This window comes from Gavia stellata, chromosome 2 (genome assembly GCF_030936135.1).
Source record: "Gavia stellata isolate bGavSte3 chromosome 2, bGavSte3.hap2, whole genome shotgun sequence".
NCBI classification, from domain to species: domain Eukaryota; kingdom Metazoa; phylum Chordata; class Aves; order Gaviiformes; family Gaviidae; genus Gavia; species Gavia stellata.
Genome location: NC_082595.1, coordinates 77815117 through 77827077, shown reverse-complemented (window position 1 = coordinate 77827077; position 11961 = coordinate 77815117). Strand labels below are relative to the sequence as shown.

The following is an 11961-nucleotide window of genomic DNA, read 5'->3' as shown; positions in this document are numbered from 1 at the left end:
CAGGAATGCTTACAACCATCCTTTAAACACATGTATTCCTGTATCCCAGAAAAGGAAAGACACTCTTCAGAGAAAGGACAGTGAAACCCAGGCACAGGTTGCACAGAGGCTGTAGAATCTCTGTCCTTGGAGATACTCCCCATGCGACTGTTCAAGGCCCTGGGCAACCCAGTGTAGCTCTGAAGTGGCACTGCTCTAAACAGAAGATTGGACCAATTGATCTTCAGAGGTCCCTCCCCACCCAAATTGTCCTACAACTGTTTGAAACCTAACCCACTTAACCTGGTGTGTACTTATGAACTAGATCTGCTCCTATCTTACGGACATGGGGCAGTCCTATTCTCAAACTACAGAGGAGTACAACTCATAGAGAGAGAAGGCAGTCTCTCTAAGCCTATCCTCGACGTTACAGAGAGCTCTGGAGAAATTCTTCCAAAAGAGCATTAAAAACTGACAAAAATTATTAGTAACAATTTGAAGCTTTTATAAGCACTACCTTCACTATTTTCAGTTTTTCTGGCTCAATAGTGTCCTGTTTAGCCTAGATCAAATTAGCAGTCGACTGCCAAAGTATCTGTCTAGTTAACAGTCACTGTAAACCTTTTCAATCAGCAGAGAAATTGTAGTACTGCACTAATACAGTTAGTATTAACACTTATTGTGCCCCTCCTCCACTTTACTACTTGCTCTACAACACCCTCAAATTCTCTAATAAACTTTTTTTTCTTGTTTTATGCTAAAGAGCCAATTGCTTTACTTACCCTAGTAACTGGGAACAAGCTGGCTTTGCTCATCTGAAACATGAGACAATGTTGGAAGATTACCAAGTCTTAATCATGACTGACATGTATCTGTTGATATCATGGGCAGCAAGATAAATACACAATCAACTTACTAATCACATTTGCATGCTTAGAAATCTTCATTCTTTTCGGGAAATATAATGTTCCATTAAACTGTAGCAGAGAAAAGCCACTGAAAAAAAAACCTGAGACTACTTCTAAGCCCCCGAAGCTGCAGAGGCCAGTGTTATCACCTCTACACAGTAAAAACTGTCGCCTTTGGATGATGATCAGGAATCAGATTCCTCTATTTCTAGATGTATTACACAGAATCACTAAGGTTGGAAAAGACCTGTAAGATCATCAAGTCCAAACATCAACTAACACCATCATGCCCATTAAACCATGTCAACTTTCAGCAGCTGACAGCAAAGATAAAGCATAATTAAGTTCTCAACATTCATTTCTACACAGGTTTAATCTAATCCTAATAATTTATTATAAGATTCATTTGTTCCACTAAAGCAAGAAGATGAAATTCCTATAATAAAGACAAGGTATCACCTTCTCATAAGGATTCAGGGCATTTAACTCACCTTCAAAGTACTGACATAAACCATGTACAAAGAAAAGATGCTCACAATTCTAAGATCTGCTTATTGATCAAATCCATGTACATTTACTGGAAGTAAAAAGCACTCTGATGTAGAAGACATGATACAGTCCAGACCACCACAACACAACGTAGAAACTGCTTTATTGATTGCAATTCACATGTTACAATTAAATTATGATTCCAAGCGTTAAGCCAGCCGCTTACAGTAAGTATAAGCTGCCATCGTAGTCACATGGAATTGGACGAAGATATGCTAGTCACTGAGGCGTCTTGAACTGGAATCATTTCTGCTTCTTGGGCATTGAAGCAACAAGCAGCTCATAAACAACATAGGCTGTTCCTGAATTAAGAGACAGAAAAGATATTTTCAGAATGGTAAACAGAATTTCTTTCAAGTTAGCCCTCCTTTCTATAGCCATGTCTTGATTTTTTTCTTTGGCAATTCATACTTTAGAGGAAAAAAAATCCTTAAATAGCTCTTCATAGACTGCAAAAAGATAAAGAAACAGGAAAAAAAAAAAGGGGAGAGGCATATTTGTGAAACTTACACAGATGATCATAAAGTAATGGTTACTCATTCTTAAACTGGACTGAAAATCAGCAGTTAAGTTAGAGGCTATTACAAAACCATGTAACAAGCAACGTAAAGGTTAAATATAGATAGTATCATAAAGTTTGGATATATTCTGCTAGTTTGCACAGCATGTGAAACCTCAGCACATCAATTATCACCTAGGCCTAAAAATAGTCAGGCTAGTGAGAAAACTGGTATATGTATGTATGTGCTGTAATTACATTTTACTCCTTTTCAGAATAAGCTTTCTAAGTAGTTAGAGAAAGCTATAACGTACACAATTTCTGAAGGAGTATTCAAACCATAGCATTATTAGTCAGGGAAAAAAAGCCATCTGAAAAGCTAAACTTGAGAAAACACAAATAAATATATGGTATGTCCAAATGGTTTTTTTCCCCCTCTCTACACTCATTTTGCACGTTCCAAAGAACAGACTGAAGGAACTGCATAACTAATCTACAGAGGAAACACCAGTCATATTGGAGATTGTACCAAATAAAAAGTATTTTAATATTAGCACATTGGAAATTGTACCAAAGCACAAATATTTTAGCATTAGCCTTACCAAAAACTGTAAGACCCATGGTGACTCTATACAACAGAGCATCCATTACACCGCCTTTAAGATGCACTGGGATGCCGTTATCCTCCTAATGAAAATAAGTGACAAAAAGAAACTATTTAAATACAGTTCTTGCAATATTGTGTAAATATAACTAGAATTACTCAGAACAAGAATTACTTCCCCAAATTATCTTCCCAACTCCCAAAAGACACTGAACCTTATTTAGATTCCACTTTGTCTTTCAAGCTTTCACTTTGGTATCAGGTGATCACTCACTAAGGCAGTACAGTAGATGATGTGCACATTAATTCCTAAAGCAGTGACTGGCAAATGCCTAAACACTTCTGACACCAGTTGCCAGCCAGCCCTCTCCAGTGCACAGGATATGATTACCATCCCTAGAAACTTCCCATCCATCTCCAGCATAGTCAATCCCTGCTATAGGGAGCGGCAAGGGGAGGAGCCTCTACTGTCACCTGGTGTTATACAGGAAATTGTTTTGCTCCACCTAAAGTAAAACTCCTAGACACCAGATACACATGATCTTTACCCTAGTCAGCAAGTTCATACTGCTCTGGAATTCAAGCCAGCCTCCAGCGCTGGCGGCCCACAACCCAGCCCAGCTTAACTTGCTGTCCCACAGGTAAGGAATGGGAGAAGGAAGAGATCTCTGCCAGCAGAAACAGAACCTCTGACCTCACCCATTGCCAACATCCTGCTTCCTCTTTCAGGGGAAAGGAAAGCAACAAGACACAAAAACTATTAAACTGGGGCTTCTAACACATACTTTTTCCCTTTTGCATCGCTGAAGCCCAGTCTACTCTATCCTCAGTATGAAGCTACTGCTCCAGGTTATGGCTCACAGTTGGGAGTATGCTCTTGAGTATCCACTGCTTTGGCATTTGAAGAACCACTAGTTGTCACTAGGTGGCCCTATCAATCAGAAAGGGAGTAATTCAGAAATTATTTATAAAGATTCAGTAATTTTCTAGGAGTGAATCCAATCCCTTAAGACCTTTACTGTTTTCATCACTGAGATATACAATAATACCACATCCTCATTAAGAATTATGGGGGTCATCTATAAACTATGGATATAGCTATGGATATAGCTGTAAGACCGCAGGTTTAACTTTTCACTGTACTTCTATCCTCGCACTTGCCATTTTTCTCTATTTGTTCTTAGGACATACTCCCCCATCTCATATCAGAGTACTTTATCTTTGTACAGTATCTACGACTCATAAGAAACTCGGGTACCAGTCATTTCACAGGGTAAAAAACCTTAAAGAGTCAGCATGTCAAGTATGCATGTACAAATACTCTTAATCTCTGTAGAAAACAACTGCTGATTTCAAACACTGTAGTCATACAACCGATTTCAAGAGGTCACCTCAGATGTAAAGAGGACTTTCACCAGTTCTTTAGAAACAAAATGTATGCAATTATGATCTACTAAAACCTTGTTATTCTACTAACATTATTTTACTATCAGTGCTCACTCAATACCTGAAAAAGCTTCTGCTTCTCAGGAACTCTATTTTCAAACTGCCTGCGTGAAGCAGTGCTTATGGTCCTCTGGGAAATTTGGCGAAGACCCTGAAATAGAAGATAAACAGTACTTTTAAAACACTGAAATTTTTCAGCTATATCCACACTGGGTAGAAATAGTTTCTTTTAAAATAGTTTCTTTTAAAAATAAGATAGACGTGGAAGGAAAAGGAAGAGTCTTAAAAAAAGGAAAGTCTTAAAAAAAAAACAAAAAACACACCCAACCAACACTTCACCAAAATCCACTGGTTTTCAATTCAATCAATCTTTCAACAGACTACATATGTAAAGGACTGATTGACTGGTTACCTAAAAAGGAAAAACTCAGGAAAATTACTTTCAGTAAGATACAACAGATTTAGGGATCTGCAGCATAACCTTCATAATTAGCATCCTTTTGGGGGAAGTCTCGATCTCTGCCCCTTAGATCTCAGTTTTAAGCACCATTTGCTGTGTCTGACTCTAGCAATGGGGACAACAGCATTTAAGGCAAACGTGTTTGTGCAGCCAAGGATCTTTTGTCATAGCTGCAGTTCACCTGCTAGCCACCAGCACAAGACCTAACCTTCACAGAGCTGACGAAGGCACCCCCCCTCACACACGCAGTTTAAAGACACCCTACAGCGTCCTAAGCTAGAATACATTTCCACAGATAAATGCTTGTTAGCACAGGTCAGGTCACCAAAACCAATAATCTGCAATTCTTCCGATGGCTCAAAGTCTATCTTCGCTAACATGACAAGTCTCCAAGTCATGAACCAGCTGTACCTCTAAGCTGCCAGCAGTCCCCTTCAAGCAACACTGGTAACATTGATCCTCCCCCGCAAAATTACCGCCACTGAAAAACGCAGCCACGGGGCAAACACCCAGATGATGCTGCTGGCAAGTAATGGAACAACACACCTCCTCCCCTCATCCACCCCAAATAAACACACTATAAAATTTATCTCCTTAGAGGCGGACTAAGCGTGCCCTGGACCCACTGACTCAACTCCCATCCCTTCCAGTACCTAAAACCCAGCACTAGGTGGAGCGAGCGGGCCAGGACTTGAAATGTAACGCTTTCCCCCCCCCCAGCAGCTCCTCCAGCAGCACCCGGCACTAGCGCGGCCGGCAGGGAAGCGACCAGGCGGCCGAGTCCCGCAGCCCCGGCGGGCACCCGGGAGGACGCCGACAGCCCCTGAGGGAGCCCCTCCACACCCCCGCACCGCCGCGCCAGGCTCGGCTGCCCGCGCCGCCCCGGGAGCGACAGCCCCGCGGCGGGCTGACGCAGCGGCAGCCGCAGCGGACTGCTCTCCCCGGCCCGGCCCGGCCCGGCCGCCTCACCAGCAAGTTCCGCCACATCGCGGCTCTTGGTCCCGTCACCTCCCGCCGGCAACAAGGGCAGCGGAAGCGGAAGCAGCTCCCCCGCCTCCACCGATGGTACCACAGAGGCAGCCGTGCGGCGCGTCCAGAGCGCCGCCGCAGAGCCTACAGCGCCGCCCCGCCCCGCCCGCCTCATCAGTCCTCCTGGCGAGGGGTGGCCCGGGAGAAGATGGCGGCGGTGGGCTCGGCTGCCGCGGAGGGGCTTGAGGAGGAGCGGACAGGTGCGTGAGCGCGCCCCGGCTGTTTGCAGGCTGGCCTAAGAAAGGCTGTCCCCCTCCTCACGCTCCCACGACAGCCTTTCCCCAGTAAAACGACGACGGCAGAAGGGTCCCCGCCCTGAGGTGGGGGAGGCAGCGGGAGGGGGCAGCTGCACAAGGAGCCGTTTCCGGGCGGGTGAGAGGGCGCAGCCCAGGCCCGGACCCTGCCCTAGGAACGAGTTTTGTCCGATGGGATGTCTGTCCGGTTTCGGAGCCCGGGAGCCGGAGATGAGCCCCGCAGCACCGGGAGTGGGATAGGGATGGTGAGGAGGGAGCGGCAACGAGCAGTGCAGGGCAGTAAGCGGGGGCACCTCGGCGCGGGCTCAAAGCGGGAGGTACTTCTCCACGCCATACAGCGCACACGGGGGACTTCCGTTGCCGCAGGATCCTGTGGCTGCTTCCCTGCCTTCAAAGGGCACTTTGGCAAATCCATGAAGGAAACATCTCTCAGAGCTGCTACATACAGATGTTAAAATCACCTTTCATTAAGTTTCAGACCTGCAGAGGGCTGGAAGCACGGCCCGGGAGAGTAACACCACGGGCTGCTGCTGTTCGTACAGACTCCCTCGGCATCCATCCCCTTTGGCCGTCACTGGAGGCATGACACTGAGCTGGGCAGAGCCAGTGGGCCTTGGCCCCTTGGGGTGGATGTGGCATCCCTTGTTGAGCCACTACACACAGAAAAGACAAAATTAAAACATGTTCCTGCCCACTGCCTCAAGCTCTATTAGTAGCAGGGATACTGAGCACTCTGCATGTGAAAGAAGAAAACCCAACTTGAGTTTCATGTTTCACAATACATGATTACAGAAGGTGAAGTAATGCCAGATCTGTATGAAATGCAAGCCTATTCGATTCTGGAGGAAGACTCTATTTGCCCTTCAAAAAAGTGCTCTGAGAAGCCTGTGTTTCTTCTGCATTGCAGATATAGCCGCGTAATTGCATCTTCTGGTGCTTCAACCAATGCTGTTGGGAACACTATCTCCCGGCTTTGCTGCAGTTGCAGCACACTGAGTATTTGGCATTACGCTGCTTTTGCACTGGTGCCAAACCTCATGATGAATAATGTGTGTCAAACACAGCAAATTAGTGCTCAATCTAGTATGGAAATAACAAGGATCGTATCTCAAAGCACAGCACTTCTCAATCTGATGAGCTGCCCCAGAAAGACACTAAAAATGCAAAGATGAAGAAGTATTTATAGGTATAGCCTTAGCTGAGCAGAGTATTAAAAATACCATTTAGGAAGCACAGTCACGGAGAAATATCATGTGTTATAACAAAGGAGGAAATAGGATGCATTATTTAACAAATAGTTTTCAAACACTCAAGCAGTGCTATTATAGAATAACACACAGAATACATTACTACTATTGCAAGATAGATTTCCATTCATTCCTCTGGCAATCTTTCATCTTACGAGTGCATGTAATATTTGTATTCTGATTTTTATACACACAGTTGTATTTAGATACTGGTAAAAGGATCATAATCCCCAGAGAAATTAATATTGCTTAATTTCTGCTGTGTAGACAGTTTCCTGATATGTCTAAATCTGAGCTTCAGTGCTATTGTCTGTCAATATACACTTTACAATAGAAAGGCCATACGGGTTACGTACCAATCAAAGCTACAAGATGACTGCTCAGAGGAAGCACAGCTGATGTCTTCAGTGTTGACTAATTTATGAAGAAATGAAAACTTGAGGGAAAGCGAAATGGCAACTTGCTGCCTCAGGGTGAGGATATTTCACTAGAAGCAAACTCAGACTGCTTTTTCCTAACAGGATAGGGTAACTTCTGCATGCACTGTATTGAAGAATAATAAAATTTTTAATCAAAACTCATTATTAAACAGTTTTGTTTAAGCCAGAATGAAAACAGGGCTGTTAATCTCTATGTTAATAAGCATTCGTCACAAAAAATGTTCTCCCTCTTAAACCAATAATAGAAAGGTATGTAAACCCTGCTGAAGAGATCACACAAACAACTGAGTTAACATTCAATCCAACTGTGGAAGTGGAAACCATGGTGCGGCAGGGCAGCTGAAAATAACAATTTTTTGAACCTCTTCCTAAGTCTTGCCTGCCCACTGGTAAGTTTTTGCTTGCAAACAAAATAATTGACTAACTCAGTTAAAAGCTACACTGTGTATGAAGAGGGAGAACACCCTGTATTCTATCTTAGTATAACCATTTTCGAAGTTACTTTGAGTTGTATAATACACTAAAATTGCATTAAAAGAACTTGCTGACAGAACAAAGATTTGTTCTGAAGTTTACAATTGTGAAGCATACACTAGCTTCAGCCACATAACTCCAGACCTCAGTAGGAAAGACTGCAGGCAATCATACCTTCATTTCTTCCAAGAATATCACAGTCCAATCTTTCCCATTTTCATAACAGAATTAATGAGGTCATTAATTACATTCCTGGCCCTCTAATGCTACTTCAAGCATCTCAACATTTTATTTTGCAAAATTTGAGCACAATTCACTTATCCAGGTGCAAATTCAATTAAACTTGTACATAACTCTGGTATTCAGTTTGCTTGAATTGTTTCTTTTAAGGTGAGAAAGGCCGGTGAGAAAGAACTCCACCTACTTTCTTTCAATTTTTTTTTTAAAACTTCTTGAGCTTCATTCATTATTGACTTATGCTTTTGTTCCTCTTCATTTCATTCCCAACAGGGAACGAGGAAGATAATTTTCCAAATTCAGACTTTCTAGCAGCAGTTGGTATAATTCAAATGATGGGCAGTATTACTTTATTTTCAAACACAGGTTAAGCACATTTGGAATGGCAGGCTTACAGGAAGGTAGTTTCTTATTTGAGATTCGGGTCATATAAGGACCTGCTAATTCTTATCAGGCCATTTCGTAACAGACTTTAGTCTTAATTGAAACTATAAAGGAAGATTAGACTTCACATTTAGGCATAGAAGCCAATACAGTCATCAGAACAGATTCTGTGAGCTAGAACGTAGGATATTTTTACATGAAAATACTTCTGGTGATCTGAGGGAAATTTACTACTACTGCTACAAAAAAAAAAGAACTTTTTGCAACTGGGCTTTCTACCTCAGAGTCCATTTTCACACTGCTAGAAGCAGCCTCTTCCATGAACTGGCCACATTCCTAAGAAGAGAGCAGGAATAAAATTGGCTTAGATTTTCACATTTTTTCTCCTACTTTCAAAGTGAGAATCTTTGGCAGGCTGTTCAATATAGACAAGTATTTGATACGTGGAACATTTTGGGGTGTTGGGTTTTTCTTTCGTGTTTAGGTTGGGGTTTGTTTGGGGTTTTTTGTTTGGTTGGTTTTTTTGGTTTTTAAACTCACTGACTAGGTCAATACAAAACCCTCAGGGGACTGGCTTGATTTTAAGATTGATAGCGCAGACCTTCCTGTGTTGTTGCCCTCTTCATTTCTAATTCACCATAGCTAGTTAGTTCAGTTACAGGGAATGACCCCAGGTAACACAAATATCAAACTTCTATAAAAAGCAGACTTATGTAGTACCAAGGGTAGATCACAAGTTTTCAGGCAAGACCAGAAACCATATTCTATTCACAGGAACTTTGAAGATCAAAATCATTTGCAATGTGTCCAGATTACTCTATGGTTACGCCTTGTTCTTTGTCTTCAGCGGTTGCATTCCCATCAGTAACTTTTTTTTTTAAAGTAACTGTAGGTACATTCTGCTTTAGACTTAGGCACATTTCTCCCCCAGGCACGCACTTCAACTCAGTCTTGGACATCTGTCTATAGACATTGTAACCCTTATTTTCCCACTGCAAATAGGATATCTGAGAGAGAAGTGCAGTCAATAATGCCTCCTGTGAATCCAACCCAAACGCCAGCCACATTCATTGCTCTATTTGATGCATTAAAGGAGATAATATATGCTTGCAGACGTTACTTGACCCTAGATTGTCATGGCCTTTTCTCCCACAGAGGTGCCTATAACAAAGGAGAAGGCTTGCACTCTTCAAGGTTTAACATTCATAATTAAAGCAAAACCATGCTGCTGAGAACCTCATTTCGGTACCAGTGTGACCCTGGCAGGCTGTGAACGATCCTTCACATTCCAGTTATAAGCTGGAAACTCTTCCCTGTGACTCAGCAAAGCACAATCGACAGCTCCCCAAGTAGCCTGATGCAGTTAAAAAATATCTGAGGTGACAATCTGCTTTGTTACAGGGATGTAGATTTTTTACAAGAAACCAGAAAGAAGTTGGTCTCACACAAGAGAATTTGGAGAGCTCTTGCGTAAGACAGGGACATATCCTAGCTTCCCAAATTACTCTCTTCAGGAAAGATTTGTTCATAAGCAGACCCTCGTAACAGCAGCAGCCTCCAGAAAGCTTATAATCTCTCACACTTCAGGCACTGCCTCAATTGGACAAGACCTGGAAAGCACCAAACTGGCACTCAGAAAGCAAAGGCATTGCCCTTCATATTTCTGAACCCTGGTAGCGAGTACCTCTGAAGGATGCTACTGAAGAACCAGGTCACAGGTGGTCAAATCCAAATTCAACACATGACACTGAACACCAGGACAGTGGCACCGCCCTGCAAAGCGTCAGACAGGGACACCGGAGTTTCATCTTTGAACACGTGACATATGGGCAACCTGTAATGAATACAAAATCCAAGTAATCTCCATAGTTATCAACATGGCATCAAGACAAATGAGCATGAATGAAGGAAGAGTTTACAAATTTGACCTAATATTTTAAGCTCTTATAAGCATTTTAAGCTCCTCAGGCACACTGTCTGTCAGGCATACTGCCTGACAAGTATTTACTGCTGCAGGCTTTCAAGAGAAAAAGCGTAATTGTCACAGAAACCAAACAGACAGCGATTCTTATCCTGGTGCACTTCATTGAGAAGATCAAAGAAGCACTGACAGCTATAGTCAGTAGAAAGAAAAAAAGGCACTGAAAAATATTTTAAGTTAAAGACAGAAAAATACTTTGTTTTTAATTTTGAACACAGCCCAAAAAGCAACATTTCCTACTTGGAAAAAGATAGGGATTATGAATGAAGCAGAATATATTTGCATTTCAAGTGACAAACACAAAGTTTAAAAATCAAAGTATTTTAATAACCAGTAATTGGGAGACGTCCCCTTACTCGCTTACTACATTTTGGACTAGCAACTACTCTACAGATGAAAGCCAGTTTAACAGTTTGTGTGAGTTTTCTGCCTTGCAATATACAAAGGTACATACCCTTATTCTGTAATTCCAGCAATACAGATACAACACTGTAAATAAAATCTTAACATCTTTTGACTATTTTAAAGTCCTGTGCTGCCACACTGTACTATGCAAACAAATTAGTATATGGAGTTACAGAAAGCTAGCACACTGGAAACGTTGCCTCATTCCACAGTTTATAGACTTACACACTTAAACTGCTAGCTTAAAAAGATTACACAAGTAATTCAGTAAAAGTGGTCCTATGTTTATGTGATAAATTAATAATGCTGTTTAAAGCTGGCTATAGATTAAGCTTTTGGACCATGAATAAACAACTTCTTGTGACAAATATGCAATCCCAGAAATACAACTCACTTAAACTGCATTCATACTTAATGAGAATACATCTTTTCATCCAGATGAAAATAAATATATGTTCAAGAACAAAATAAAATCTCTTATTAAATGGTTTGCAGAATTTATTAGGTCTTTTTTAATATACTCAATACTTTATCAAGCTAGTTGCATATAAAGTGATCTCCACCACATACATTACAATTTCTGTGCATCATCTAAAAAAAGTCACCAAAAAGTAGTATTTTACAGGTTACAGTTAACTTTTAACTAACCTAAAAGTGAACCCTTCTGTAATTTGATTTAAGACACTAACCTGCACATTGCTTCTAACTGCAATATTTAAATTAGGTTTCACAGCAAGCTCAACCTGCATTTCAATGAAAAGAGGTTATTGCCATCTCAACTTTTGAATTTCTATAGTTTACTAATCTTAACACTGCAAACATGTAATGTGGTGGTTACTCCAAATAAGGAAAAAGTATATGACAATTCCTTTACAACAAAGCTTGCTCAGGATACATATGCCTCAAGAAATTTAGAAAGTAATTACAGTAAAAGGAATTCACCCAAATTTGTGAACGGAAAAAACATTTTAGGTTCTTCTTGATTAACGCTTGGAGCTGCTTATAAAAAGCAAAACCAGCAAGCACAATAGGTAAACTAATATTGGATATAACTTAAAGCAAAGA

General features: G+C 41.5%; 1 protein-coding gene across 1 annotated transcript; it reads right to left on the bottom strand.

Annotated features, from left to right (window-relative positions):
- Positions 1-1522: 1522 nt before the first annotated feature.
- LOC104252605 (cytochrome c oxidase subunit 7A2, mitochondrial) lies at positions 1523-5481 on the bottom strand. Its single transcript, XM_059835643.1, has 4 exons — positions 5415-5481; positions 4047-4136; positions 2538-2622; positions 1523-1738 (listed from the first exon to the last, which is right to left on the bottom strand). The coding sequence occupies exons 1-4, from the start codon at positions 5430-5432 to the stop codon at positions 1680-1682; spliced, it is 252 nt and encodes an 83-aa protein (XP_059691626.1). The 5' UTR covers positions 5433-5481; the 3' UTR covers positions 1523-1679.
- Between the last annotated feature and the right edge of the window lie 6480 nt (positions 5482-11961).

Coding starts and splice junctions, on each gene's coding strand:
- LOC104252605 (XM_059835643.1), bottom strand. Junction 2,623..4,046: donor AGAAGCAGAAGCTTTTTCAG/GTATTGAGTGAG, acceptor TATTTTCATTAG/GAGGATAACGGCATCCCAGT. Junction 1,739..2,537: donor CATGGGTCTTACAGTTTTTG/GTAAGGCTAATG, acceptor CTCTTAATTCAG/GAACAGCCTATGTTGTTTAT.